Here is a 27,808-nt window from a genome sequence, read left to right on the forward strand (position 1 = left end):
ACCCGAGATCACCGTGCATCATTTTACGCTCATTCAGGTCGGTGTGCGCCCGTCTGACAAGCTAAAAACCCTGGCCATTATTTTGAAAAACTGTCCACCTTTTCATCCTTTAAGTATTGTCATACATTCCCCTTGGTAGCTGCACATTCCCATAAGGCACATTGGAATGTTTCTTTTTTTGAAAAAAGGCATTGTGGTGATGGTGACTTTCTCTTCCTGTTTCTGGTAATGGAGTATTTTTATCTTAGCTTCTCTTCCAGACATTTGAAAACTCATCTTACAGTGCTCAAGTTGGCATTAGTGATTTCATCAATTTGCTTTCACCTGAAGGCTTTCCCCTGTCCCAACCCACTCTTCTCAATTCTTTCATTGTTTCTGGACACTATGATTGTCATTCTTTGCAGCAGGAATGGTCTTTGCATTGATATTTGTGCTGACTAATTCCTTGGGTTGCGCAGTGTTCAGAAGGGTGGGCACATGTCCTGATTGCAAATACAGGTTGTGGCCTTGTGGCAGGGATTATACCAGATTTATGACTGGTCGTACCAAATTCACCAAGTTTACTTTGGGATTTCTGCCAGCTGAGTAAGGCCCACTGTCTGGAGTCATGGCACTGACATGACAGCACTTAAATACACCTAAACAGCTTACTGCAGGATACCAGGAGATACGAGTCAGCACCAGAACACAATTTGAATGGAAAGAGAATAATTAATCAGTTGATTGTGATCCTTAATTAGCTCACATTTCAGATTGATTCATCATAACTGAGGACAGTAATACAACAGTACAAGCATTAATAGATTTTTTATGGTCAGTTGAATATGAAGTGGATTTGCATTTTGTTCCTTTTTTTAACATCCAAATATAAAATATGAGATATGGGGGAAAATGTATATCAAAAGCTGACATCTCTTCAAGCCATATAGTCACTGGTAAAAGCAATTAAGATAAGAGTTAAGGGAGCTAGATAACTTTCAGAGGACTCATTTTTGAGCTTTAAATGTGTGAAACTGTTTAGGATTACATGAAGAGCTTAGAACTGCAAAGATAGATAAGCAACTAACAGATACGCAGTGCTGTAAATTAAGATATAATTGGGAAATCAAAATTGATTAAGAGAAAAATTATTTAAATTGTCATCCAGAAAAGTGAGTCAGGACGTAGGGGAAAGGGCTGGGAGTAGTTTTGAAATTTGACATTTTCAAAAATGATGCGTTCAAATATGCTTTAACATAGACACTTCAGTATCGACTAGGTGCAATTGCTGAATTGACTCTTGCTGTTCTAACCTGGCATATTGTTTTTACCCAACTGTAAGGTAAATTTTCTCATTCCTTGCTTGTAGCTTGAACTAAAAAGGATACATAGGAAGGAGAAGGTGTAAAAATGATTTACAATGATGCCAGAACTAACAGGCTATAACTATCAGGATAGACTGAGCAGGTTGGGGCTCTTTTCTCGATTGTAAGGAGAGTATTGATCCATTGACAGAACCTCAATTAACTCCCTTCAAATTGATTCAGATAAAGTGAATAACTGAAGATTGTAACTGGGTAGCAGAAACTTTACTTGATTATGTGTTTAGTTGAATATGAATTTCCATTTTGTTCAGTCTTTTTAACATCCAAAAATAAAAGATGAAATACAGGGGGAGATGGGGAACAGGGAATGGAGAAACTTGTCTACAAATGCACCTGGTCCTGTCACTGAACAACCCTACCCTAATATATAGAGCGGTATGACTAGACGTGTCTCATGTGCCTAGAAGTATCATATATTTTATAAATACAATGTGTTCGTTATTCTGTACCTGTGAAAACTTGTACAAGATTTAAAAAAAAAACACACACACAGATATACCCTAACTATTTTCCATTCCACAAAGATAAATCCATCTTTTCAATCTAGAGGTCCCAGCAAATGGTCCTTATTCAGTCAACAGCATGGAGCCACAATGCTATTACCACATATCCTTCTGAGTCTGATTTTCCACCTACTGGTGCCTTATATCATTTATATATATATATATATATATCACATTTTCATTGTAGAACAAACAAACCCTTCTTTCTTTCACTGAAAAATGCACAAACAAGGGAATTTTACGCCTCTGCATACCTCTTTCACTCGCTCACTCTGTCAGTTTCTGTTTTGGCAGTGGACATTGATCCTTTGATTGCAAAACACACCAAAATGGTTTACTTATGCACAAAAATGCAATAAATAATTGCTTGTCCATCCCTGCTTCTGGTGCTATGATTCAGTTACATTCTTTCTTGGATATTTTTCTTGTATGCAGTGAAGATACCAATTTCTTACTCTGATTGTACGGCAGTTATGATACATATGGGAGTATAAGGGCCGCGTCCAAGAACTGAGGGGGGTGGCTCAGCCCCAGTGTCACATAATAACACTGCAGCCTCCCTGACTGCAGTGCAGGCCGGTGGTTGAGAATTCCTCGGATTGCAATACTGTCATCAAACTCACACCATGGCCAGGATTTTACAGTTGGCGAGCGGGGGCGGGCCCACCAACACCGGCATATAAAATAACGCGCGATGATGTCGGGCGTGCGTCCCGACATCATCGTGCTGTCTCGCGATATTTCGTTCGACGGTAACGCGCCAGAGTCGGCTGCCCGCCCGCCAATAATTGATAGGCCCATTAAGGCCATTAACCAGGTAATTGACCTGAATTTCACTCCGCCCGTCCAACCTTATGGTCGGCGGGGCAGGCGAAAAGGCCAAGCAGCCTTTACGTTTTTTAGGAAACCTCATCCACGAGCGGGATGAGGTTTCCTAAAGCTTTTACGGATCAAATAAAAACTTTTTCTGGAAAATAAAAACATGTCCCGTCTCATGTGACGTTAAATTTTTATTGCATTAATTTATTTTCTTTTAAAAAGCGCTTCAATCTCCCTGAGGCAGCTCCGTGCCTCAGGGAGATGGCGCTGAACTTGACTGTCCCTCCTCCTCTTCCTTAGCTGCACAGGTAGCGCTACCGCTCGCGTATGACGCTGGGCGGGCCTTAGTTGGCCACCCCGTGTAAAATGGCGGTGCAGAGCCGATCAGCTCCCCGAGCGCTCCTGCCAAGCCCACCGACGCGGGAAAAATTCAGGCCCGTGCCCTCAGCGTGAGACTGCCCTGAGTGTCCTTACGACCCGAAACTTGCATTGGTTTTCTCTGCTACGCATGAGTTAGCATAAACCCCTTAACCATAAACCCCTAGAATATGTGGGAAGCCAGCTAAAAGTTCCTCATCACCTCCAAAGACAAGTAGGAGCACACAACCTAAGGAATCCATATATACTCTACTGGTTAACCAGCTTTTTTTTTTGAATGATGCACAAAACAGCTCCAAGGATGAACTACAAAGCCTAACCTTAAAAAAAAATTATATGGACAGGTCTGCCTTTAAACCAGAATCCTTTCTCCCATCAAATTCTTGGCAATATATTTTGTGATATCAAATTGCACGGAACAATTTGTCACAGAACCTCTATTATTCACCAGGTCATCTGTAGCAAAATAGAGAACTAAGATCCCATAAAAGTCTATGAGCTGCAAGGCTGTCTTTACCTTTGATGATCAAACAATTTCCATTCCAGAGTCAGTCAGTCAAACTATTGTAGACAAAGTAAATAACTTGAACTTAGACTTGTAAGCCACCAGAAAGCCTATTTCGACTGCAAATGAAAAACACAAATTTAACCTGTGTGGTTGAAATAAGATTAACAGATAAAATATTCTTGCCTTTTGAAGAACCTGTAGTTTGATTCATATCTGGATCTGGGGCCCCAATATTGGGGTTAGCAACACTATGGAGAATTTGATAGTATATATAAAACATAGTTGACGGGGGGGGGGGGGCGGGGGGGCGGGGGGGGAAGGAATTTGTTTGCATAGCTCTTGCTTCTAACAGCACCACAAAGGCTTACATCGATTTCCCAGCAGCAAGCAATGCTGCGGACTGCTATCTATGCAGCTTGCCCACAGGGTATTGGCATAAGTGTGCATAACGTGAATGCCTGTACAGTGGTTACGTCAAAGGATTCTTTACCCCCAGTTTATTTTACGAAAATATGCATCTCCCTGGGTGAAAGCTCTTTTTTTGTCACACTGTAATCACTGTAAATGCCGAAATTAGCTAATATCAACCCACCCATTGTGTTCAAAATTGCTGAAATTTTAATAGAATTTAGAACCTCCAAAAAGTTAGATTTCAGTGGTTAGCACTGCTTGTGCTGTCTACAGCGCACTATATATTGTGAAGCAAATTCAGTTATAAATGAATGTTAAAGGTGTATACCACAGAATTTTAATGGCCAGGACTTTGCATGAAGAATAATGCTGAGGCTCTGTGTTCAGCGCTATTACGGAGTAAATTGGACAGCAACTTCCGGAGTCTGCAAATGTGCAGCTAAACACAGAAATTAGGAAGTTGCTGTCCGAGTTCCCAAGCTCCTCCACAGGCTGTGCAGTAACAGTATCTCATTGACAGTCTCAGCATTAAAATCTATGCAAAGATGTGAAGTACTTACCCACTAGTTACCCACTAAATACAGCAGAAAAAGTTAGGGCTCTTGCATCCAGGTGTAAGTAAATTTTTAATGGCATACTAACTCAAAACAACCTCACATCATGCACTGAACATTTTAATTTACAAATATAGAGCCGCATTCCTTCAGAATTTAATTAATGTTGGAGATTTAATTTTTTGTGTGTTTTCTTTTTGTCACTTTTATCTCTGTCTCTACTAATCCCATCTTTCTTCCCCTCTTTTTATTTTGCTTTCTTTACATGATTGTACAATGAATTATGTCTAGTTTATACTCTTGGGTTAGACTCTGTGGGATGAGGTCATGGAATTTTAGCACATCAAAACGCATGAGTCAATGTTGGGTCAGAATGTTAAAATTTTTAAAAAGTTGAATCCCTACTCCACTACTGCGTTTTACAGGGACAAGGGGCAGGGAATTAACCTGCTTCCAGGAGGAATGTGTTGGGCAATTTAAATATTTTAATGAGTCTGGGCAGTCTCTAATTTAACCTTCCTTGCAGGTTTCACAGCAGGTGGTGAGGGTTCCCAGGCCTGGAGAAATTAAGTATCATCACAGCATTGGTTCTGGGTCAGGAGTACCCCCCATCAGCTAACCCCAACCCCAATAAAGGCTCCTGAAGTGAAGGATCAGATCCCCTACTGGAATTGGAACTCCTGGATGGTGGTCTGGACCTACTTGCTTTTACTGCCTGCTCTGGAATGCTCCCGACTTGACTGGAAGCCATACCTGTCAATCAGACCAACTGCTGGGTGGGGAACTTAGCAGGGACAGAAGATGGAAACTATAGAGTTAAAAGTCCAGAGCATGAAGGGAAACCCAGACATCTGAAACTCCACTTCCTTCACCTACGTAATCTGCCTCTGTTACTCCCCAGGCTGGCGTGTCACAGTGAGAATCCTTCAGCCTGATTGGTTGAAGAGCTTTGCTATAGCTTATCCTGCTCACAGATGCCACAAATCTGGTTGTCATTGCAGGAAAATAAAATCTCTAAATGCAGAAAGTTGCTTCTCAAAAGTCCCTGACAAGTCTTTGGGCAGCTGTAAACATAATAAATGATGAGCAGTGTTCGTTTGCCACTGGCCAGAAAAAACAATGCCATTATGGCTTTTTTGAAGCAAGCCATTGCAGAGACTTGCATAAGGAGCTGTGGTGAGTGTGAGTGGAGTGGTAAGGTAAGGAATAATACTAGGATTAGGAACTCGGCGGAAGTATTATATAACTCAAGAAACTAGGATTGTCTCCCACACTGAGATTGCACCCTTTATCCATTCCGATTTAGCTCAGTTTACTCTGCAAAAAACAATTTAAATAGTTAAATGTGAATCACAGCTTGATGTTGGAGGGAAGTTTCATTTACTTTTAGAAATTTCAGAATAGCATTGAATTTCAAAGCCATTTCTGGCAGGGTTTTCTTTTACTTACTCTTTCATTGGATGTGGGCATCACTGATAAGGCCAGCATTTGTTACCCATCCCTAATTGCCCTTAAAACTGAGTGGCTTACTAGGCCATTTCCAAGGGCAGTCAAGATTGTAATAGGTCTGGAATCACATGTAGGCCAGACCAGGTAAGGACAGCAGATTTCCTTCCCTAAATGGCATTAGTGAACCAGATGGCTTTTTACAACAATCCTCTGTGCCATCATGTCCCCTTTGTCACACCTAGGTATGAAAGAATCATTTTTTTTCCATAAAATGGGGAAATTGAGCAGTATTAAATCTAAATCCGTTATTTAGGCCTTGCTGGTTATTGAGATAGCTTGGGTTTCCCAGCAATGTTTGTTGAAATAGAATCAAGGTGTGCAATATATTTTAACCAAAAATTGCACTGTGTGACAGGGCCCAAAGTATTATAATGGATTTAATTGTCTTACAAATTGCGAGAAACCTTCACTTAAGGAGTTTGGTTACACTTAAGTGGAGGTTATTAAATAAAGAAAATTAAACACCTCAAAGCATTTTGTGGATGATTTTTGAGAGTTGCCAAAGGGTGGTGAAAATAATTAAGGTTTATTTCCAGCATCAGTCTTACCCCCGCTATACCTAATCTTCTTAGAACATACTCATCAAAATGTGAAATGGACTTCCAAATATCGTTCTGAAGCAAAAATCTTGAAGTCATTTAAGAAACAGCTGAACGCTGTGATGGCGATCTGTATTTTTTTTTTGCCTGAGCTGATTAGGCTTGCAGTTCTCCCCGCTTGAGTTGAATAGAGTCAAATGCCACCATTCTATGGGTAAGACACGTTTGGTGGAGCTGGTGGTGAGGTCAAAAGATGCAGGTCGAAAATTAGGAAGAGAGTGGCAACTGCAAATGCTAAGTAGCTGAAATAAAAGCAGAAAATGTTGGAAGTAGACAGCAGAATCATCAATTTGTAAAAGACACTAGCGTCCCTTTGCTACCTCATCCGCTTGCCAAAATCTTTACATGTAAACTTAGATGTGAGTTCCAAATTCATATTGGACTCGAAACATTAGCTCGATTTCTCTCTCCACAGATGGTGCCAGACCTGCTGAGTGCTTCCAGCATTTTCTGTTTTTATTTCAGATTTATGCAGTGTTTTGCTTTTATCACAGTCACAGAAATTAAAAATTGTACTGTACTAAAAATGATGGAATGTTCAGGACTTGGTCAGTGTGGAAATATGGTATAGAAGGCGGGGAAACCTATCACAAAAATTATATCGAAGTAGTTTTAATGATATCCAGGGGAAACTGTAGTCATGACATGTATAATTATGGTCTGATTGTGTGATTTGATACAATGACAAACCAGAAGATTTCATGCTATGAGACATGAATAATCTTGATAGAATTATAAATATGTTGCACTAATTAGTATTAGAACCTTTGGAAAAACAGGTACATGAACCCCCATAAATCCCATTCACATCATTGTAATACATAACGTGTTAAATGTGTAAGTAGCAGCTGTTCTTTGGATGGGCTAAGTATTTTAATTTCCTGCCTTAATTATTCATTAGAATAGTGGTTTGAAATTAATTTTAGAAAATGTAACAATATACTGAGGAAAATGGATCTATTATATCTGTGTATCGATGTATATTTATAATTTATGTATGATATATATTCGTATTTTTAAAGATTCTTGTTTTTGTAATAATAGGCTAAATATTCTGGTTGGCGGTTGGGGGGGTGGGGGTGGGGGGCGTGCAGAGCAGGCAGGTGTGGACCCAATCGCCGCCCGCAATCGGGTCCATGCCGCCATTTTACATGGGCAGGCCAACCAAGGCCCGCCCAGCGTAGTGCGCGACTCCCGAGGATAGCAGGAGTGGGCAGGCGGCACGGGAGTGCACTGTCTGCCGGGTCCAACGGCGACCCGGCAGCCTGTTTATATGAAGCGCTGGCAGCCTTGGCAAGGCTGCTCACAATGGCAAGTGGAAGGGCTCACCGTATAGCCTCTGGCTCGCTGTGCCTGGCTCCTAATGGAAGTGGATGAAGCTCGGTGCATGCCTGCATAAAGCATCTGTAACCTGCTTGACACAAGTGTGGACAGCTGATTCGGAGACACCACAAAGATCACCCACCAACCTCTGGAAGGAGCCGGAGGCATAGAGGTTGAGGGCAGCTGTGACCTTCAGAGCCACTGGCATAGGGTGCCCACCCACACAGTTAGTGGAGATCTCAGGGCCAATCATCTGACAGATATAGTCGACTGTCTCCCTTGAGAAATGGAGCCTCCTTCAGCACTGCACCTGAGACATATTGAGGCAGTTGCTTCGCCACCTGTATACCCAGGCAGCAGGATAGTGGCGTCTTCTGCAGCCCATTCTGCCTTGAACTACCTCTTGGCCCTGCACACCTTCTGCCTATCCTCCCAAAGGTGACTCCCCTGGAGGGTGAATGTGCACTCCTGGCCTCCTCCCCCTTCTAGCCCTCCCTTCCTCCTCAGAGGAGCTGCCTCCAGTGGACAATTCTGCTTCCAACCCAAGCTAAGGGAAGGTTTCCTGAAACCTGCAGGCCCAGAAAAGATTACTCACCGCAGAGTGCTGACCTGAAGGTTAAGAGTCCAGAAAAAAGCAGCTGGTATGCGTTTTGAAGTACTGCAGATCACACAGGGATGCTTCAAAAACTTTCAAAAATAAATACTTGACAGTGCACATTCGCGAGCTCAGTGAGCCCTCTTATCCCACCCGTGAATGAGGTTAATACAAATGTGTCCTACCCGCCTGGCCGTTGCACCTGTGCGCTGACCCAAAGATTGCACGGGCGCCGAAAAATCCGAGTCGATTGGTGAGACAAGGGCCTTAAGTGGCCCGTTAATTAATGGCGGGTGCGCGTCAGACATCATCGCGCGCCTGCCCAGCGAAATATCGCAATGGCGCATGGTAACGTCGAGACGCTCACCCAACATCACCAGGTCATTTTGCGCGCGGATGTGTGGGGCCCACCCCTGCATGCCAACAGGAAAATTCTGTCCAATATTTTAGGGCCTCTCGGACTCCCAGTACTTGGCAACACCATCTGCTACTTAAGTCATATAGGCAGTCTACCATATTGGCTTTGGTTAACTGGAACTCAAATTTTATCTTATTCATAGAATCATACACTCAACCTACTGTGCCTGTGTCAGTTGCTTGAAATAACTGTCCAATTAGTCCCACTCTGTTGTTCCCTCCCCATACCCTTGCTGTTCCTTCCCCACCTCGTGTTCTAACCAGCAAACCTCCCTGCTGCTAAATTACCCTTTCAGCCTTGAGTCTGGGCATAAATACAGAATAAAAATCAGCTACACAACTGAGAGGAGAAAAAATCCAGGGAGACATCTTCAGATTTTTAGCAGCCTATTCAGGGTGGCTGGTGTAGTTGAAGCTTCGCCGTTACAATCTCATTCATATTGTGGTGCCCAGGAAATGGACGAGAAAGCAGGGGCGTTCTCACCTTTAAGGTAACATGTCTGTCTCTGCTGGCTTGCAAAATAGACCGGGGATCAGCACCCGGGGCCTCTGCCAATGCTGCACCTTTACTGACTGCTTGAATGGATACCGAAAGTAGTGCAGAGCAACATGCTGATGTCTGCTTTAGCCCCTCTGGTGACACCCATTACCAGGAACTTGCTGTATTTGGAGGGACAGATGGATATTGTTCCCACTTTTCAACAGTACATTATTCACAGGTAGACCATGCATTGACGTAAACTGCAACAGGGCAAATTATTGTATAATTTGTATCTGGTGCACTGACACAAACCTCTCTTCTTTGCCCAAGCAACAAAAATAGGTTGCTTTTTCCATGATGAAAGGCTGTGTCATTTCAATTGACCAAGTTTTTTTAAAGTTCAATTTGCAACTCCCCAAGCTGCAAGATTTCATGTTTGCCAAACAGCTCTCCAGCAAGTAACTGCTAATATTTGAATGTAAGCCCAAGGAGTCTGTATTTCATTAAATCAAATGCTTGTTCATAGATATCCTGTCAGGTGATAAGAGTATGATGTGATATTATATATATATATATATATATAAATGATTATACACTTCAAAAGAACACATGTAGCATTATATATAGTCGGCAATTCAGCTGTTTGTAATGCTAAATCGCAAGCTTCTTAACAGTCTTGCATTTTGTTCGTACAGATGGACACTTTTGACTATTCACCAAAAGATGCTCTTAAAATTCGTGAAAGGATTGGACTGTTCTGCACCCCATTATGCTTTGTAAAATTAGTCGCCTCAGAGACAAAGTTCACCATTAGTTCTTGCCAAAGAATATATTATTAATGTTTTAATGGGCCTGCAGTTACTAAATTTGACAATTGATTACTTTCTTTGTCTTACAGACGGAAGACTACTTAAAACACAAGATCAGAAGTAGACCTGAGAAAACAGATCTGGTTAATATGCATATCCTACAAGGTAAGTACCAATTTTTTCTAACATCATGGGCAGGATTTTTAGGTTGGCGTGCGGGGCACGATCGGCAGGCCTGGGAACGGACAGCTGCCTGCGATTGGCCCCTGAGCGCAATGTCACATGATGAACAGCCAACCAGTGTGGCTCATGCACCGAGAAGATCAGTGCTACCAAGGTGGGGGTGGGCACAGACATGGGGGCGGGGGGGTGCGTGGGTGGAGTAGCGCAGAATGAAAGCACCCTGAAGGCAAAGAGTTCCCTCAGGGAGCTGAAGAATTTAAAAGCAATAAATAAAGATTTTAAAATCCGTCATAAAAATGTCCACGCATCAGAATCATATACATGATGATAATCCTGCCCATGTATTTTTATTTCATTTAATAATAGAAACCTCATCATGCCTTTTGGATGAGGTTTTACCAACAATGCAAAGTCTGCCTGGCAGATTCACCCGTCCGCCAACTGTAATGTTGAATGGACCACAAAACATTGGTGACAACTGGAACCTTAATGGGCTTAACTGGCCTCTTAATTGTCGGCGGGCATGTTCTGACTCTGGTGTGCGCCCGCCGGCCAAAGTATCGCACTAGCGCGGGACGCCATTGGGACGCCCACCTCATGTCATCACTCGCTATTTTACGCTCGAGCGAGCCGGGCACGCGCCCACAAGCCAAGCTAAAAATTCTGCCCCATGGGTCTTGTAATAATCTCCATATTAATGTAACTCGAGTATTTTAAATGCCAAATAGCTTACCTCCTATGATATCGTCCACAGGCAGTCCTGGGCTCGGGCGCACCTTTGCTGACTTAGTCCTTTTAAAACCACGGGCTGGGATTTTCAAAGCTGGGTTGGGAACCCGGCGCCTCCGATAAACCCTGGGGCCCGACCCTGCACCTCAGCCATATCACTCGCACTTAAATGTAACGCGCCAATTGGGCAGGAGGCGAGCTCAGCAGGACAGGTCAGCCTGCTGCCAGTGGCAAATACGGGTGGCAGGCATTAAGGGACCTACTGCTGCCTTGCCCACGAGAGCAGTCAGCTCCTCAGAGAGCCAGCAGCATGAGACAGAGCGTGAGCGGGCATAACTGAGGTGGTAGGTACAATCTGCACACGATGTCTGAGGGCCCGATTAATTTTAAATATCAAACTAAACCTTTCCTTTCGCCCCACAGCGAAGCCGACAGGTGTGCACAAACGTGCGCCAAGCTGGTCTGGTCTGCCAAAATCTCCATTGAAGATTACAGTCCTGACCTTCTCAGCCTGTTAACAGGGCCCTAAAGGAGCTTAATAGGCCATTAGTTGGAGGCGAGCAGATTCCCCCCCTTTCCCTCTTCCCTGCCCTCACTTTTAAAATTGTAGACTCTCCCAGAGGTGTCAGGAGGCCTTAAGTTGTACCTGCACCAGGATCCTGATCCCACCAGCAATTGTAAATTCGGCCCCGTTTCTCATATGCTGCTTGTGAAATTCCAGATAATCCTAGGTTCTTGTAATTTGCCAAAATCAGTAAATTGCCAGTAAACTTAAGTCAGAAGAACCCATGATGAGATGCCTTGTTTCCTTTGCCTTTTTAATACTATTTACATCTATTGCTATGCATGGTGCCTGCATTGTGATAGACATGCCCGAGAGGCAATGCTTGTGTATGTAGAAATTTCTTTTGTAAAGTGCACAATGTTTCTGGAACAATATTTTGCTAAATTTCAGGAAAAACTTAAATTAACATGGCAACTAAAAGTTTACCATCTAATTTGTGATTTGCTTGAGTCCCCTAAGAGAAATGTTAACCGAATCTCCTAGGAATCCAAGAAATTACAATTAGCCAAAGAGTAAGGTGCCACTTCCCTTACCATCTGAGCAGGACTCCAGTGGGATTGACTGAGCAATGACATGAAGTCGGGCTGTCAACTCTGGTTGGATGGATGAATTCCAGGAGGTTGACCTGCCAGCTCCAACTGCCTTTTCCAGGCAAACAAACCTTTTGTCCCCCTCTCCAATATTTTTATGACTAGTAAACAAAGGTGTTCAAAGAAAGTGGGGGGCAGCGGTGGAGGTGTGGTGTGGGGCAAAATGCCCTGATGATTTTTCTCCAGGGCACGTCAGTGTCTGGGATACTGGCCTTTAATTTCTGGAGATTTGGCAACAGTCCAGGAGGGTTTTCAACCCTCGTACTGAACTGTCAGTAGACTGCAAAAGAGTGGGTGGGGAAGGAACATCAAGAAGCAGATAGGTTAGAGCAACTGCAGTAAAGGCAATTTGTTTTTTTATATAACAAAAACAAAAATACCTGGAAAAACTCAGCAGGTCTAACAGCATCTGTGGAGAGGGATAGAGTTGACGTTTCGAGTCTATGTGATCCTTCATCAGAACTAAGACATATAGAAATGAGATGGAATACAAGCTGGTAGAAGGAGGTGGAGCAGGAGAGCTCGATAGGGGGCCAGTGATAGGTGGAGGCCAAGAAGAGACTGCCAAAGATGTCATAGACAAAAGGACAAAGGGGTGTTGACGGTGATGATATTATCTAAAGGATGTGCTAATGGGGACATTAAGGGAAGCAAGCTAGTGGCAGATGGCCCTAGTGCAGGCGGGGTGGGGGGAAAGGATCGAAATGGGCTAAAAGATGGAAATGAAACAATAGATCGAAATAAATTTAAAATAGGAGGAAAAAGAAAAAAATATAGTTGTAAAAAAAAATTATGAATTATTGAAAAAAGGGGGATCGGAAAGGGGGTGGGGATGGAGGTGAGAGTTCATGATCTGAAATTGTTGAACTCAATATTAAGTCCGGAAGACTGTAAAGTGCCTAATCGGAAGATGAGGTGCTGTTCCTCCAGTTTGCGTTGAGCTTCACTGGAACATTGCAGCAGGCCAAGGACGGACATGTGGGCATGAGAGCAGGGTGGTGTGTTGAAATGGCAAGCGATAGGGAGGTCTGGGTCATGCTTGCGGACAGACCAAAGGTGTTCTGCAAAGTGGTCACCCAGTCTGCGTTTGGTCTCTCCAATGTAGAGGAGACCGCATTGGGAGCAGCAAATCAAGTAGGCTAAATTGAGGGAATTGCAAGTGAAGTGCTGCTTCACTTGAAAGGAGTTTTTATTTAACTGGGCTTAACCAAGCGACTTAAACCACAGGTGATATATTCAGATGCAAGGTTTGCTTTAGAATAAAAGCAAAATGCTGGGGATGCTGGAAATCTGAAATAAAAACAGAATATGCTGGAAAATCTCAGCAGGTCTGGTAGCATCCGTGGAGAGAGAAACAGAGTTAATGTTTCAAGTCCGTTTGACTCTTCTTCAGAGCTTTAGAATGATTACTTGCATGAAAATTTCCTAAAGCCAGCAGAACTTGTTTTTTTTTCTGAAGCTAGTTACTAAGTTTGATTTTTTTGCTCCAAAAGATACAGCTGCAGAGGGCACACTTCAAGCAACTCAAATGAAGCTCAAGAGGGCGAGGTTGGCTGATGACCTCAATGAGAAGATAGCCCAGAGACCTGGACCTTTGGAACTCGTGAAGAAGAATATAATTCCAGTAGATTCAGCCGTGAAAGAGGCAATCAATGGTATTTACAAAGTTCTCCTCTGTTCCTCATTTGGGACTTTTGCAGTTACTAACCGTTGTTTTTAATGCATTGGCACCTTCTAAATTTAGAATAATTCATGCAAAACAGATTTGTTCACTGCTGTCTGTAGAAATACACTAAGAATTCATGGGGCAGAATTTTCCGCTCACCGGCCGGGCGCTTGGCCGACCCGAACGAGCGTAAAATGACGCGCGATGACGTCGGGCGAGGTCCCCGATGGCTACTTCGGTTGGCGGGTGCATGCAGGAGTTGGCAGTGTGCCCGCCGACAATTAACAGGCCTATTAAGGCCATTAACAATCTAACTAAATTAAATTTTTCGCTGCCCGTCTAACTTTACGGTTGGCGGGCAGGCGAGAAGGCCAAGCGGCCTTTGCATGTTTTGCGAAACCTCATCCAAGGGCAGGATGAGGTTTCAATCCGTCGTTTAAAAAAGTGTCATCCTAGTTTCTAACATGGCCCTGGTCATGTGACAGAGTCACATGTGGTGACACGTTTTTTAACACCTTAAAATGTTTCATTTTTAATTTTTTATATCATCATCTCCCTGGGGCAGCTCGATGCCTCAGGGAGCTTTACCTGCACGCACTTGTGCGCATGCGCTAAGTTCCCAGCTCACCCTCCCCCCCACCCCCATACAGGCAGCGCTGAGCGCGGCAGCATACATTTCACACTGGGCGGGCCTTAATTGGCCCACCCAGCGTGAAATCGTGGCCGGGCCCCCGACCGCGGTCAGCTTCCTGACCGCTTCCGCCGAGCCCGCCCAATGAGGGCAAAATCCTGGCCATAATTTTATTTCCAAACTCTGAAATTTTGACCTCTTTTTCACAAGCACAGTCAGCAAGTTAGCAATGAAGAGGGAAGTTGAGAGGAAGTTGTTGTCTACACTAATGCTGTGCTTCATCCACTTGCTGGGAGTTACATAACAGTTCATCAGCATCACTGCCTCCACATTCCAGTTCTAATAGGCACCTGATATTTCCTTAAAGATTCGTGTACTTGTTTTTTGGAGAATGCGGTGGACAAGGTTTTCTTTTAAAAACACCTGACGTTCTCAACTAAAGCGATTTTCATTTTCCCATCAGCACTGTGGTAGCACAATTTATATCATTGGCCGGCATTTTCTGGCCCCATTGTGGGTGGGACCTGCCGCGCCCCAGCCAGAAGCCCGTTGACTTGCGGCAGGACCAAAAGATTGCGGCGGTGGGCGGGTGCAGAAAATCCCACTGATTATCTTTGGCCTTTGTCATTCTTGTAAACATTCACATAAGTAAATTTCCCGGAACTCCTGCAATTTGCAACTTGTAATGTTGCATGAAAGACACCATTTAATCATTTTGCTCATTCCTGATATGAAATTCATCACACGATGGAAACATCACTTAACCCACATGTGTTTTACTGTCATTAATCTCATTTATTCAGGAACTTTATGCCAGTTGAATCACATTGACAGTGTATTGTGTGTGTAATTTGGCAAAAATTATTTTTTTCCACTGCTTTATAATAAATTTGGCAATCAGCTCCAACATTTTGCCTATGCATGGAATCTTGGAGCAAGATATTTTTACTATCTGCGCTTCTAAAAAAAAATATAATTTGTGACCAAAATATCTTCTGTGGTTTCATATTTCATGTCAACTAAGATCTGGAAAATACCAAAATATGCAAGTCGCAGAACATGTTAGAGGACTTATCATTGCTGTCTGATGACTTAGTTTGTTACTGAGCCACAAATTCAAGATGGTTCTGAATTTAGTCTCCAGTGTGAAACGAGCCAGTCGATGTCAGCCAAGGGAGCAAGCAGGGCACTGGTATCAGTGCCCCAGGAGAGGAAAGCGGCAAAATCAGAGTTGCTGGTAATGTTTGATATCTTGTACCTTATGCTCTATATGTGCGGGTGTTCAGTGAGGACAGGATTGTTGGCATGGTTCCCACAATTAAATAGCCTTAACAGCACTTACATGCAAAGATTAATGACCACTTTGAGTGAGCATTTGTGGAATCAGGCCACAGCAAGAGTCCGCACCCTCAGGAGAGCATATTCAGAAGAGGAGTAGGGAACCCACAGCTTGAGGAGGCCAGGGAAGGGTTAATACTCTCATGAGAGGAGGGAAGAAGAAGGTAAAATAATAAAAATAAGGCTCCCCTTACTTGCAGGAATCACAAGTCCAGCAAAACCTTAAAATTTACCTTAAGACAGTTTTGCAGAGAAAATGCATGTTGCAGTCCACTCATTGTTTAATTTATCCCATTTATGCCGGAGAACTTTTGTAACTTCATGAATTATGGGCTCCTGTCACCAAGGCATGAGGCTAATTTTTGAGCCATAAGACTGATCGATAGCTTGTGATGTCCGAGTTCTGAGCAAAAAACTGAAAAGAAGGTGATTTAAGAAGTGACCTTAGGACAAGTGTAAAATAGTAAATGGAAAAGGTAAATCCAATAAATAATTTCAAACAAAGTTGCAAGAGTGGGACAAGGGACATGGGTTCAATCTGTTCAGAGACAAATGTGGAATTAATGTCAGGAAGTTCATGCTTAAAGAGTAGTTAGAGATTAGACTGGATATTAATTTGGATACCAGGAGTGAGTGGGGTGGCCAGGGAGGTGGGGAGGGGACTGCTTAGAGGTCAGGAAACCTGGAAGGATGGTTTACCCGCAGGTCCTGCCTAATTCAGTGGCAGGACCTGATTAGTATTTGTTTTTTAACACCCGTTTTCTGACTGCAGCCAGTCAGACTGAGAGATCGGCTGTTGGGCGGGTAGACCTTCAACATCAGACAACAGCGCGGGAGCAATGAATCAGAAAGGTTGGAAAGGGGTGGGAGATCAGAGGCAAGAGGCATTATCGGAGGTCAGAGTAGAGGGGTTATGAGAGATCTGATGGAGGAGATGAGAAGAGTCTGAGAAAGATTGGAAGGTCTGAGTGATCACAGTTGGTTAAGAAGGTAAACTGGATCCATCATGGGAAATGACGCTTACCGTCTGTATCCAGCAGTCCTTCCCTCCCTTTCAGTCACTGGGTTTCCTGAGGCTCGGGGAGACTCAGTCAGCCAGTGTTAAATGCAAAATAGTGCTTAAATATGAGGTAGTCAGCATCATTATAATATTTAAATTACCAACTCTTCTCCAGAAACCAGAAGTCGGCAGGCTAAAAGTGGAGAGGGGTGGAGATGTAAATTTTTAACATTTGAACATCCCGCCCAACTCAAACCCTCCTGTTTTGGTGGGGGGGGGGGTGCGGAAATCCCCCCTGTGGAAGCCGCTGTGTGATTTGACGCTGCTGCGGAGCGCTCTTATTCTTTGTGAAGGACCACATGTTGTGCTCTCCCTTATTCTTATTTTAGCAAGTTTGCATTCTCAAGTTGCAACTCATGTTCTGTTTCTTCCAAATGCCGGGACCTTTGAGGCTTAAGCTGGGGATGTTATTGTCTTAGGTGGTGTTCTAAACTTATCCCAGATATATTCTGGGGCAGAATTCAAAGCACGAGCAGCAGCATAAACTGTTTACACTTGTGCAGTGTCAAATTATTTGCCTGGGGATTTTCCCTAATGTCAGGGAAAGATCTGTATAGACAGAATTGTATTGCTACAATATGTAGCTGATTCAAGCTATCAGCCACCTGCTGCCAGTGCAAAACCCCGCACCCACTGGGGTTATTTGATTTTGCCATCAGCAATTTGAGTTGAAGAGACCTCTTCAGGTGGATTACTATGCCAGCAAAGGGACTGGCGCTGCCTAGTCTGTATTACAGCAAGCGAGACTTGGCCAGGTCTGCGGTATATATCCAGCTTTCATTTTCAATTATGCGGCATCTAATCATCGCATAGAGGAGGGAATTTTCAGTGATCCTTCCACACAGCACGTAGTTTGTCAAAAGACCTCAAGTGCATGGCCTGCAATTGTCATCCATTGAGCTCAAAGGACAGAAGATTTCTGTCAACACATCCCCCGGGACACAGCACATATGATGCCCCACCAGCACCTTGGAAAATTCCACCCTGAATCTCTTGTTTCATCTGTTTTGGTCTTTGGTGTTGCTGATGTAGTGTTAACTTGTGGTTTCCCTGTTGTGCGTTTTTACGTGGAATTTTTCCCTGGTTACAGTTCATGTTTGATTGTGATGGATGGAGGATTTTTCTTGCAGCTTTCCGTAGGCAAGTATGTCAGCGTTCTGCTTTGATACATTGCAAGCATTTTATCTCATTGCCAATTGCTTTAGAAACATTATTTGTATCTTTTACTCTATCTGGTGCATTTTCAATTAAAAACTATGTAGATCAAATCAAGTTTAGGTGCTGTGCCCACAGGGCTCCTTCTTGATGTTTCAGTTCTTTGAAAGTTAAGAAGTGCAGATCTTATTGGTTCGTGTTGTGTAGGCTGTTATCTGCATTGTGCCATTGGGTTGTGTTGTGGTTCATTTATTAAGCAAAAGTAGTTTTTTTATTCTCTTCAGTGTCATGTGGAATTCTCAAATGCATATTGTTGCTTTTCTAGCAGTCATCACAAGGGTGATATTTGAAGACTGCATAATAAATACATATTTTGTATTTTTGTCTTCCGTAAAACATTGTTTAACAAGAGATCTATTACAATCGGTTTTGGAATGTGGCTTACAATGAATGTACCATTCCACGTGCATTGCAATAGGCCTGCGATGGAGAAGGGGGAAATGTCACCCTTTGGAGGACATGCAAGGGGAGATTCTGTGATGCACCGCTCGCAGCAAGGAAAGTGTGCTTGCAAGGACTGAGGGTTGGAGATAAGGCTGTGATAGTCACCCCAATCATCAGATCTGTCCTCACTGTGAGTGCAACTCCCTAGTTGGGGATCAGAATCAGCCTTGACATTACAGCACCTCTGGAAATTGCACTTTTCCCTTGACCATTATAAGTCTATTCTTGACCCACTTGCATTATTATACCCATGGAATGGTGCAGTCTTTTTAAACTACATCTGTGATGCACTAAGGCTGATATTTAGATTGGGGTCATAAAAATGTTATTATAGACGACATGAATTTGAACATGTATTCATTATGCAGTCTTCAGAGGTGACCATTATGATTACTTCATTGAGGAAATCAAGTATCAGTGACACATTTCATTGAAGAAAATAAAAAATGACTAGTTGTAGTCTTTTGAGAAATACCATTGATGATCAGCTTTGTTTTGAGTGATTTCTTCAAGCTTTTATTTCTTTAAGTGATGGGGAGTGACAGTGGGAGATGAAAAATACCTCTTGTAATACCTTTTCAAAATATTAGTTACACTGTTGGTCTGTGTGTCACAGTACATGGAGTAATGAAACTATTTGTATTCCAGTGCCTGTGTGCAGTACAGTTGAAGTGTGATTAGAATGAATCACAAGGAGACTGAATTGATTGGCATGGTCCTTGAACCAAAATATAAAAGGCTAACAATTTGGACAGTTTGAACCACAACAAATGCCCATATTATTACCAAGTTTATAAGAAATTATGTTTGAATTGAACTGTAATTTGAGGTAGCAGATAGTTGTGAAGCTGGCTGTCTGCTGACATCTACTGCATAGCTGAAGGATGAATCAGAAGCTGTTTATACCCAAGTCCTTGTCAGCACCTTCAGCATAGAGCCTGGGGCGGGAGGGGGGATAAAGCCCAGCACAGAGGCTGAATCCATTATGTTTAGAGATTACAACAGACTTACAGGCTCCTGAAACGAAGTACATTCATTCACTGGCACAGATAGGCATAGAGTATGGTACCCATCACCTTCACACCATATAGATGATTGTTTCTGGATAAAACATTGATGGACAATTGAGACTATTTCAATCCTATTTAGTTCAGCAGATAATATTTGATTTAATTTTAACTGATTTCATTTGCTTTGGTTCCTGTTTTACTGAGCCCCAGAACAATAGATGATTTGTTAATGTGTTTGTAATATTTTAAAGATGGGATATTAGGGCCTGAGTTATGAAATGTTAAATAATCATTGTCAGTGCCATACGTTGACTGATATAAAGACTTTTTCAAGTCCAACTTTCTTCTCAAAATTAAACATCTTGAAACTTCCCTTGTGACTCAGTAAGTTAATTTCTTGGCGTAGTATTGACTCATGCAGATACATGAAGCTTTCAAGTATGATCGCCCATGTGCTATAAGTTAGCAGACTATAGGGTTTGTGTGATTGCACTGGTTGGCAAAGCAGGATTGAGACAGAACCAGATCAGCCATGATCACATTGAATGGTAGAGCAGGCTCAAAGCGTTGAATGGCCTATTCTTGCTTCTATAAGTCTTATGTATCCAAAAGGAAACATCAGTAAAGAGTGCCATTCATGATCACTGAGGCAGTGATCCCTGCTAAAAAGTGTGTTTAAACTTACAATTGAGAGAGGCACCAGAGAGCTGCTCATGTCCATGGTTCATACTTCATTCAAAAACACAAAATTTTAGTCAACATGAAATTGGAGGAGGGGACAAAGAAGGGAATTCCCTCCATGCAAGTGCCTCAGTTCTGACACAGTTGGCCCAGGATTTTTAGAACACTTGATCTCATTATGAAAATGAGTGTTAATGGGTAAAAGTGGGTCAAAGTATCAGACTAGGGAAACTAGAAGGTTGATATTGAAGATGGCAATACTTGTGGATAAAGAAAGTTCCTCCTGAAAACATTTGCTTATTTAAAACATTGAAGTAGCTGCTGAAATATTACTGGATGAGCCTGGGGGTGGGCCTCAGTTTTCTTACAGATAACAGCTTTGACCTTTTGCTTCTTAAAGTATGCCTGCATGCCTCTCGATGTCACTGTCTGTAATGAGAGCTCTGTTTTATATTATCAGTCCATAAATACTGCTGTCTGATATTTTCTGTAGCATGTAATGCAGCAGTGTGTATAAATCATGTGAAAGGACATCTTCAAATGAGAGTGACAGTGACAAACCTAATGCATACATGTCTTCACATTTAAATGGCCAAGCCATGTGGAGCATCTGCTGTGCTGTTTGCTTTTTGTCATTGGAGTGCAGTGATTTGCAGAGTTACAGGCACAGGGCATACCCTTCTGCATTGGGATAACATACTTCAGTTATTTAAAGACTAATGGATTCAGCTTGTTTGGGTTTTTGGTGTGGGCTTCAGATGAGCACAATTCCCTGAAAAGACCAAATCTTGCATTGTTCCTCAGTGCTTCATGCCAGGGAATGAGCTGACTGGCTGTATTTGCAGCAATCTGAACTTTAGAAATAGTTCTTTTTAACATGAAATTTGTGCTCATACAGTCAAGGGATGTTAATGATGGGGAATGGGGTACTCCCCATTTCGGACCTCCATTGTCATTATGAAGGACTCCTAAGTCAGCTGCTTCTCCTGTGCATAGATGTGCCTCAATTACACCTCAGAAGTGTGCCCCTGCTGCACTTGTATGGGAGATTTCCATTTCTCACGCTGTCCATCCAGGAGGCACTGATTAAGTTTTTTTTTCCCTTTATTCTTTCATAGGATTGTTCATTTAGTGCTGATTGAGAACCAAATTAGAGTGAAGTTTGGTCCCTTGCTGCTCGTAAGTGGACTGCGACTGCCTAAACCCACTCAATGTAGGATTCTCCCAGCCACCACAAAAGGTTTCCACCTCTGCTTGGATGCTTCATCACACGATTTCAGCCTCCAACCTCCCAACTCGGTCAAACTTCCTTTTCCCATTACAATACTTGGATAACTTCAAAACAATCAAGTATTGAAACACTCCTTTGTTTAGAAAATAAACTTTTATAATGCCCCCCATTTACTTTTTGTCCCTGGGTTGTATGCAGTGTTATTCAGGTCAACCTGAAATTCCTGGAGAATCCTGGAGGGTTGAGAACCCTACCACTAGACTGTGGGCAGATTTGAATTAAGATCCTATCAGCAAAACACCATGGTGTAACACAATGCACCATCCAAGCCCTGTTGCAAGTTATTTTTTTAATTCTTCGCTCTAAGGAAGATTTTAAAATTGGATACAGCTGAATAAGTTTGGGGTAGAGTTCTTGCAGTTGTCCTTCCAAAGCTCACAAAGTGTTTGCGTCACACTTCACTGAAATAACAAGCTCCCTTTTTATTTCACTCAATAACTGTTTTTGCTCGTTGTAAGTGGTTGCTGGAGCAACTGTGTCAGAGTTTGCTACTTTCTGAAGATCTCTGGCCAGTACAAGGTGACACAATGAGACAGTTAGCTGTTATAACATTTTGATCATAGTCTACAGCCAGACAGTTAGACATCAGCTGGATGGATAGGTGGCAGAAGTTAAACATTCTCTCCTACCTCCCCTGAAATGCTGTTGCTTTCCCTTTGCTCTATCTCACTTAAGTGTGTGACTGAATGATAAGTGCCAGGAGTGCTGTTTGGCAGATCACATGGCAGGTTACAGTATCTATTCCATTACCTAGTGTTCTGCCCCATCAACAGCTACAGTTGACTTTGTCAAGATAGCCCTATTTCTCAACACTTCAGTTATCAGGAGACCCCGGAGGTCAAGAGCTATTGTCAGTGTGATCCTATAATCCTGGAAAACTTCCTAGCAATTTGTGCACTTTGATAATAATAGAGAATAGCTAAAGGAAACCTTCTAATGACTTCATTCTATGATTCAGTCTTTGCCACAGGAACATTGTGTTCTTTCCGTCAAATCTACATAGACATGACCATCCACTGCTGTCTGGGCGAGTGAATGACAACAAGCAGGGCATGTAATAACACTCAGTATGAGTCATTTCATGAGTTCACTTTTGTATATATCTATCTAAAAAAAAAATTATGCCCATTACAGCAGTTTGCATTCCTTAGTCTCTACAGAGATCCAAGATATTTTAGAAAGCTTAAAACGTCCTCTGTTATGAAAACATATATTCTGTTACCTTATGAATTTGGCAATTCTTTATTTTATAATGGATTTAATTTCTTAAAACAAAAAGTTATCTTGTCCACAAAGTACAGTGAAATCTACCTCCAATAAATGTCACTTACAGAATATCACCTTGTGGTTCACAGACCATTCTTTTTATAGACCAGATTAAGCAAACTTGGTTCATTGAATAAGTGTCAAAGAATTTTTAAATGAATATTCCCATTAATAAATTGCTGACTGTCTGAGATGTGCAAAATCTGTCCTAAGTGGAGAAAAGAGTGAGGAATCACTTTAAATCAGATGGAAGAATACAAGTTGTGCCACATTCCTGACCTAGAAACAAAAATACATGTAAAAATAATACAACATTTGCTGGTTTCAGATTTGCAGGTATATACATAATTTACAATTGCAAGTTTCTGTTTTGATTTGAACTTTATTTTTGTGCATTGAGGCGTTGTTCTGGTTTCAAATCTGTTGTGAATTATTATCAAATGGCAATTTTGTTAGTGCATCCCTTTGTATTTGTGTTTTCAAAAAAAAAAACCCTCCCAGTATTAGCATGAGACTGTCCAACACAGTCCCACAGGGCACCTGGAATACTTGTTAGACCATTGGAACGGTATACGACACGTCGGGCTCAAAGTGCTGTGCTTTGACATCAGGCAATGTATCCAGACTTGCTCATTCTGTAGGATGAAGAAGCTGATACCATTCATAAATGGTCATATTAATCCAAGCAGGTGAATGAAGGGTGCATGAGGAATTGGCTTCTGACTCGTATGAAAATATATCTCAAGTATGCTTTTGCTCATTACTTGCTGACTTCTCTAAATAACTCACTGAGCGCCTTTAGTGAAATAAATTGCCCGTGTTCATTTTCCAAAGAATGCTACACAGCTGTAAGGTGTTGCAGTCAAGAGATGGAAAGCAGCTTTGAGATCCCAAATATAGGTTAATGCCAACCCAGAAGTCTGTTGAAATGTATACATACATCTGCTAATGGCTGTGTTTAAAAAGATAACTTTCCAGTTACGATGTTTACTGGCTGTTTAATTTTCCAGTAATCAACCATGAATTATTCCTCAATAAAATGACAGAAACGATACTGCATTGGGTATAATTGTCGTCACATATTAGGGACATTGAACGGCTCAATTAATTGCCTGTTTCAAAATCGTCCACGCAATGCATATACCAGGAATATCTGCCAGGATCAGAATAAACCCCCACACTGTATCAGGAAATGAGAAGTTCATTGATATGTTAAACCATACATGAAGGAGTGTTTTGAGGCAATAATTTATTGAAATGGTTCTAATAAGATTATGAACTGTGAGGTTTCTTGCACTGTTTCTCGATGTCCATTATTTGTTGTGTAATAATTGGAAACCATATATTACGAGGAAACTTGCCTAGCAATTCAGTTGTCGCAACAATTTAGAATTGGCCTTTCAGTTTTGAGATTGTTTTAACCTTCAACGTCAATGCAATTTCAAAGGAACATTTAAGTGTATATTTCAGTATATCTCAAATTTATAAAAGCAAAATACTGTGGATGCTGGAGATCTGAAAAAATAACAGAAAATGCTGGAAAAGCTCAGCAGGTCTGGCAGCATCTGTGGAGAGAGAAACAGAGTTAACGTTTCGAGTCCATTCAAGTTATTTTTGGTTCCCTCTCCACAGACCTGCTGAGTTTTTTCCAGCGCTTTGTTTTTACCTCAAATATATTAGCCTCAGAAGCCATTGCTTGGAACTTTAGAAATCTAAAGAAAGTGCGTGCATTAGAAGCAAAACTATGCCTGCTTATTCCTGACCTTTGAGCGTACCAGTTGCTTACATTGTGGTTTTCCCTTTGTCAACAGTTAGCCAAGTTAATTTCCCTAAAGCCCCCAACACATTTTCCTTTGAGGAAGACAGCAGCAATGATGCACTGTCTCCAGAGCAACCCAGAAGTCAGGAATCCCAGGGATCAGAGAGTTCGCCATCTGAGCCAAAGTTCACAGAGTCGTCGTCACCTCTTGCAACCACTACAATACAGGTAGGTCACTACTGCTTTCCTGAAGAGGTGATCTAAGCAAATCCAGCTGCTTACTATTGGGTAGCTTTTGTACTATGGGCAGCTTAATAAGCTAGTTTTAATGCCCGTTTGACGCTAATGCAGAAGGGTTTTTGTTTTTCCATGTTGCAAACTGGAGTGTAACTTGAGTATGAAATCTCTCAGACTGAGTTTGAGTGAGTAATGTATTGTAACCTTAAGCACGTGGAGCAAAGTTTCAAAGTTCCCAAGTTTCTAACCGACTAAAAAGCCTGAGAGCTTTTTAAAATTTGCTTTTTTGTTTTGTTGGTATCATTAAAGAATCAATTGTCCCATTGGCTATCTAATAACATCAAGGTTATTCAACACCTGGATGCTCATGAGAAGAACCTTGCACTTGTACGTAAGCATGCACACATAGTCTCCATAATCAGGAGGTGATGCAGACCTAGCTTTATAACTGGACTCTTTTTGAGCTGTATTGATGCAATCAAGTCATGGTTTGAGGCCAGTATTCTGCCATGTAACTGCATCTTACAATGTACAAATCTGTACCCATGGACAAAGAGGAGAAATTGGAGAGGCCATCTAAGTTGTCTTGATGCTGAAAATTGTATTCTTTTGCTTATGCTTCATCCATTTGACTTAACATTATTTAAACACACAGATGGATATGCTGCCCTCCAGATAACAGGGTTTCATGTCTGTGGAGGGACACTTCTTAATTAATCAGTAATGCAGAGTTGTTGAGGTAAATAGCAATGGGAAAATGAGTCAGTATTTCTTAGATTATATTAAATAAAGAGGCATCACACAACATCAATGTTCTTTGCTGGCTAAGAAACACATTACCTCAAAAGAATAGACACCATTTTCAACTGTAGATTTGTTTTTAGTTTCTCAGTTGAATAACTGTAAAGAAAGTTCATTCCTATTTCATATTGAGGCTAAAGGATCCATTTGAATAGCTGTTTTTTTAAACCTGAAGGTGCACATATTCCTTGAAAGGGAAATTTTGTTGGTGGCAAAGCCCACAGCAGGTGCCTTGTGAGATTTTTCCCTGTACTGCTCTCCATGTTGAGTTCCCAGTCCTAACTCGACCACTGGGAGAGGAGCTGCGCGTAATGGTGACACTTCCAAGGAGAGGGGGTAAATTTAATTGGCAGGCTAACCATGTGTATGCATAATGTCATTCCTGATAGCCGCCACTAGCAGAAGCTTGGTACCATGTAATCTGCCCTCCCAACTTGGCTGTAGATTGTTGCAGTTTGTAGAAATTCTTTTTTTTAACAAGATGTGCAGCGTCTCTCATAGATTTATTGGATTTTTTTTAGAATCCTGGGCAAGTAATTTCAGAATAACAACATCAAATGTGGAAAAATAAATGAGTCTTCAGTGACATCCATCACTGTAAATTCTATTTGTTCTGTCACTTTTTAAAACTCTTTAATTCTTGGTTTCGCATTTGAACAGTAATTCATAAAATTCAGGAAATTTACAGCAAAATATTAAAAGTTGGTGAAACAGAAGCATCCACAGAGTACATAGGCAAGCCGGGAGTGGGTGTAAGATAGTAAAGGAGGCACACATAGTTGCGACATGGTGTGTGAAGACATGGCCATGGGTGTTGGGTGACGATTCTCGTCCAACTGCTTATTGGTAAGCCAGCAAGAAGCCTATGCCATTCAAATGAATCAATGATCTCCTCTTACTCGCCCATTTCCTTAGTGAGATTATTTTCTATTCTTTTCAAAATTCAGGTTGCTTTTTCAAACAGGTACTGTGATTGGCGCTGATTGTAATGAAAGTAAACTTGCAACCTAGCAGCTGAGAATTCAGATTGCATTGTGACAAGTTGTGGAATTGGTATTCAGTGCCGCTAATAATGTTTGGCTAGAAGAAAAAAATCCATGAAAATTGCTGGGAAAAGCCCATTTGCTCACCGGAAGAGAATGAGCCAGGCTGGCCTGATCTGGCCAAAAAGTGACCCTAGTTTACACAACACAATCAAGTCGTAATGCCCTCTGAAGTGGCTGTTTAGTTGTCAAGGTAACAAGCAATATATAACCTTGTTAATGTCACAGATGCCAGTTTTTTATTGTTGAATCGCAATGTCTGTCCAGAAATAAACACTTGGTATCAGATGCTTGTCAAGTCATTGTAACTGCAGTGTTTGCAGAATTTTCATTAAGCTATAGCAAAAGGCAGCACAGGGTCTCATTGTTTTATAGAACTTTATTGCAAAGTGTTTTGTGTTCATGTTTCTGTGCAGAGGTAAAGCAAGTAAGATGCCAAATCAGTAGAGTACAAGACATGCTCAAAATTCTGAGCAGACCACGCTATTAGCACCTTGTTCGGTTCTGATTAGTTAAGCATCCATCCATCTCGTGAGATGATGGACCGTGCCCAGGGTGTATATCATTTCTGGATTAAACATTGTCTGTTGTGGCTGTAGTGGCCGATTGTGAGTGGCAGCCCCTCCCACAGCTGGCACAGGTGAACAGCGTTGGCCTGAGGTTGACTGATGTTTTATCCTTCCAGCGGGCTCCCTTTTCCGCCATCTGGTCATTTCTTTTGCCTCCTGCTTTTTCCACGCCCTTCCTGACCCCTAGTCAGCAGCAAGGACTTCCCATGGATCGACTGCAATCCCAGTCAACTTGAAATCCTGCTTTTAGACATTCTTTTATTGCAGGCGTGGATGACTTGTTGGTTTCGTGCCCATAGCAAGCTCACCATAGAGCATGTCTTTGGGGATGCAGCCGCCATTCATTCAGCTCACATGACCCAACAGAGTCGCCCATGAGTCAAGAGGGCAAACATGCCAAGGATCCCTGCACATGGGTGTACTTCCATACTCAGCCCTCTGTCTTGCCAGGAGATGCCCA

General features: G+C 42.1%; 1 protein-coding gene across 4 annotated transcripts in view; it reads left to right on the forward strand.

The window, feature by feature from the left end:
* The window catches only part of LOC121293740 (myocardin-like), a 111,310-nt gene that overhangs the window by 45,585 nt on the left and 37,917 nt on the right, over positions 1-27,808 (forward strand). For all 4 annotated transcript variants that reach the window (XM_041216994.1, XM_041216991.1, XM_041216992.1 and 1 more), the window contains 3 exons: positions 10,360-10,435; positions 13,831-13,992; positions 24,751-24,926. In XM_041216994.1, coding sequence (XP_041072928.1) covers positions 10,360-10,435; positions 13,831-13,992; positions 24,751-24,926 — 414 coding nt within the window. The remainder of the gene's footprint in view (positions 1-10,359; positions 10,436-13,830; positions 13,993-24,750; positions 24,927-27,808) is intronic.

The sequence above is a fragment of the Carcharodon carcharias genome, chromosome 22 (genome assembly GCF_017639515.1).
Source record: "Carcharodon carcharias isolate sCarCar2 chromosome 22, sCarCar2.pri, whole genome shotgun sequence".
Lineage (NCBI taxonomy): Eukaryota > Metazoa > Chordata > Chondrichthyes > Lamniformes > Lamnidae > Carcharodon > Carcharodon carcharias.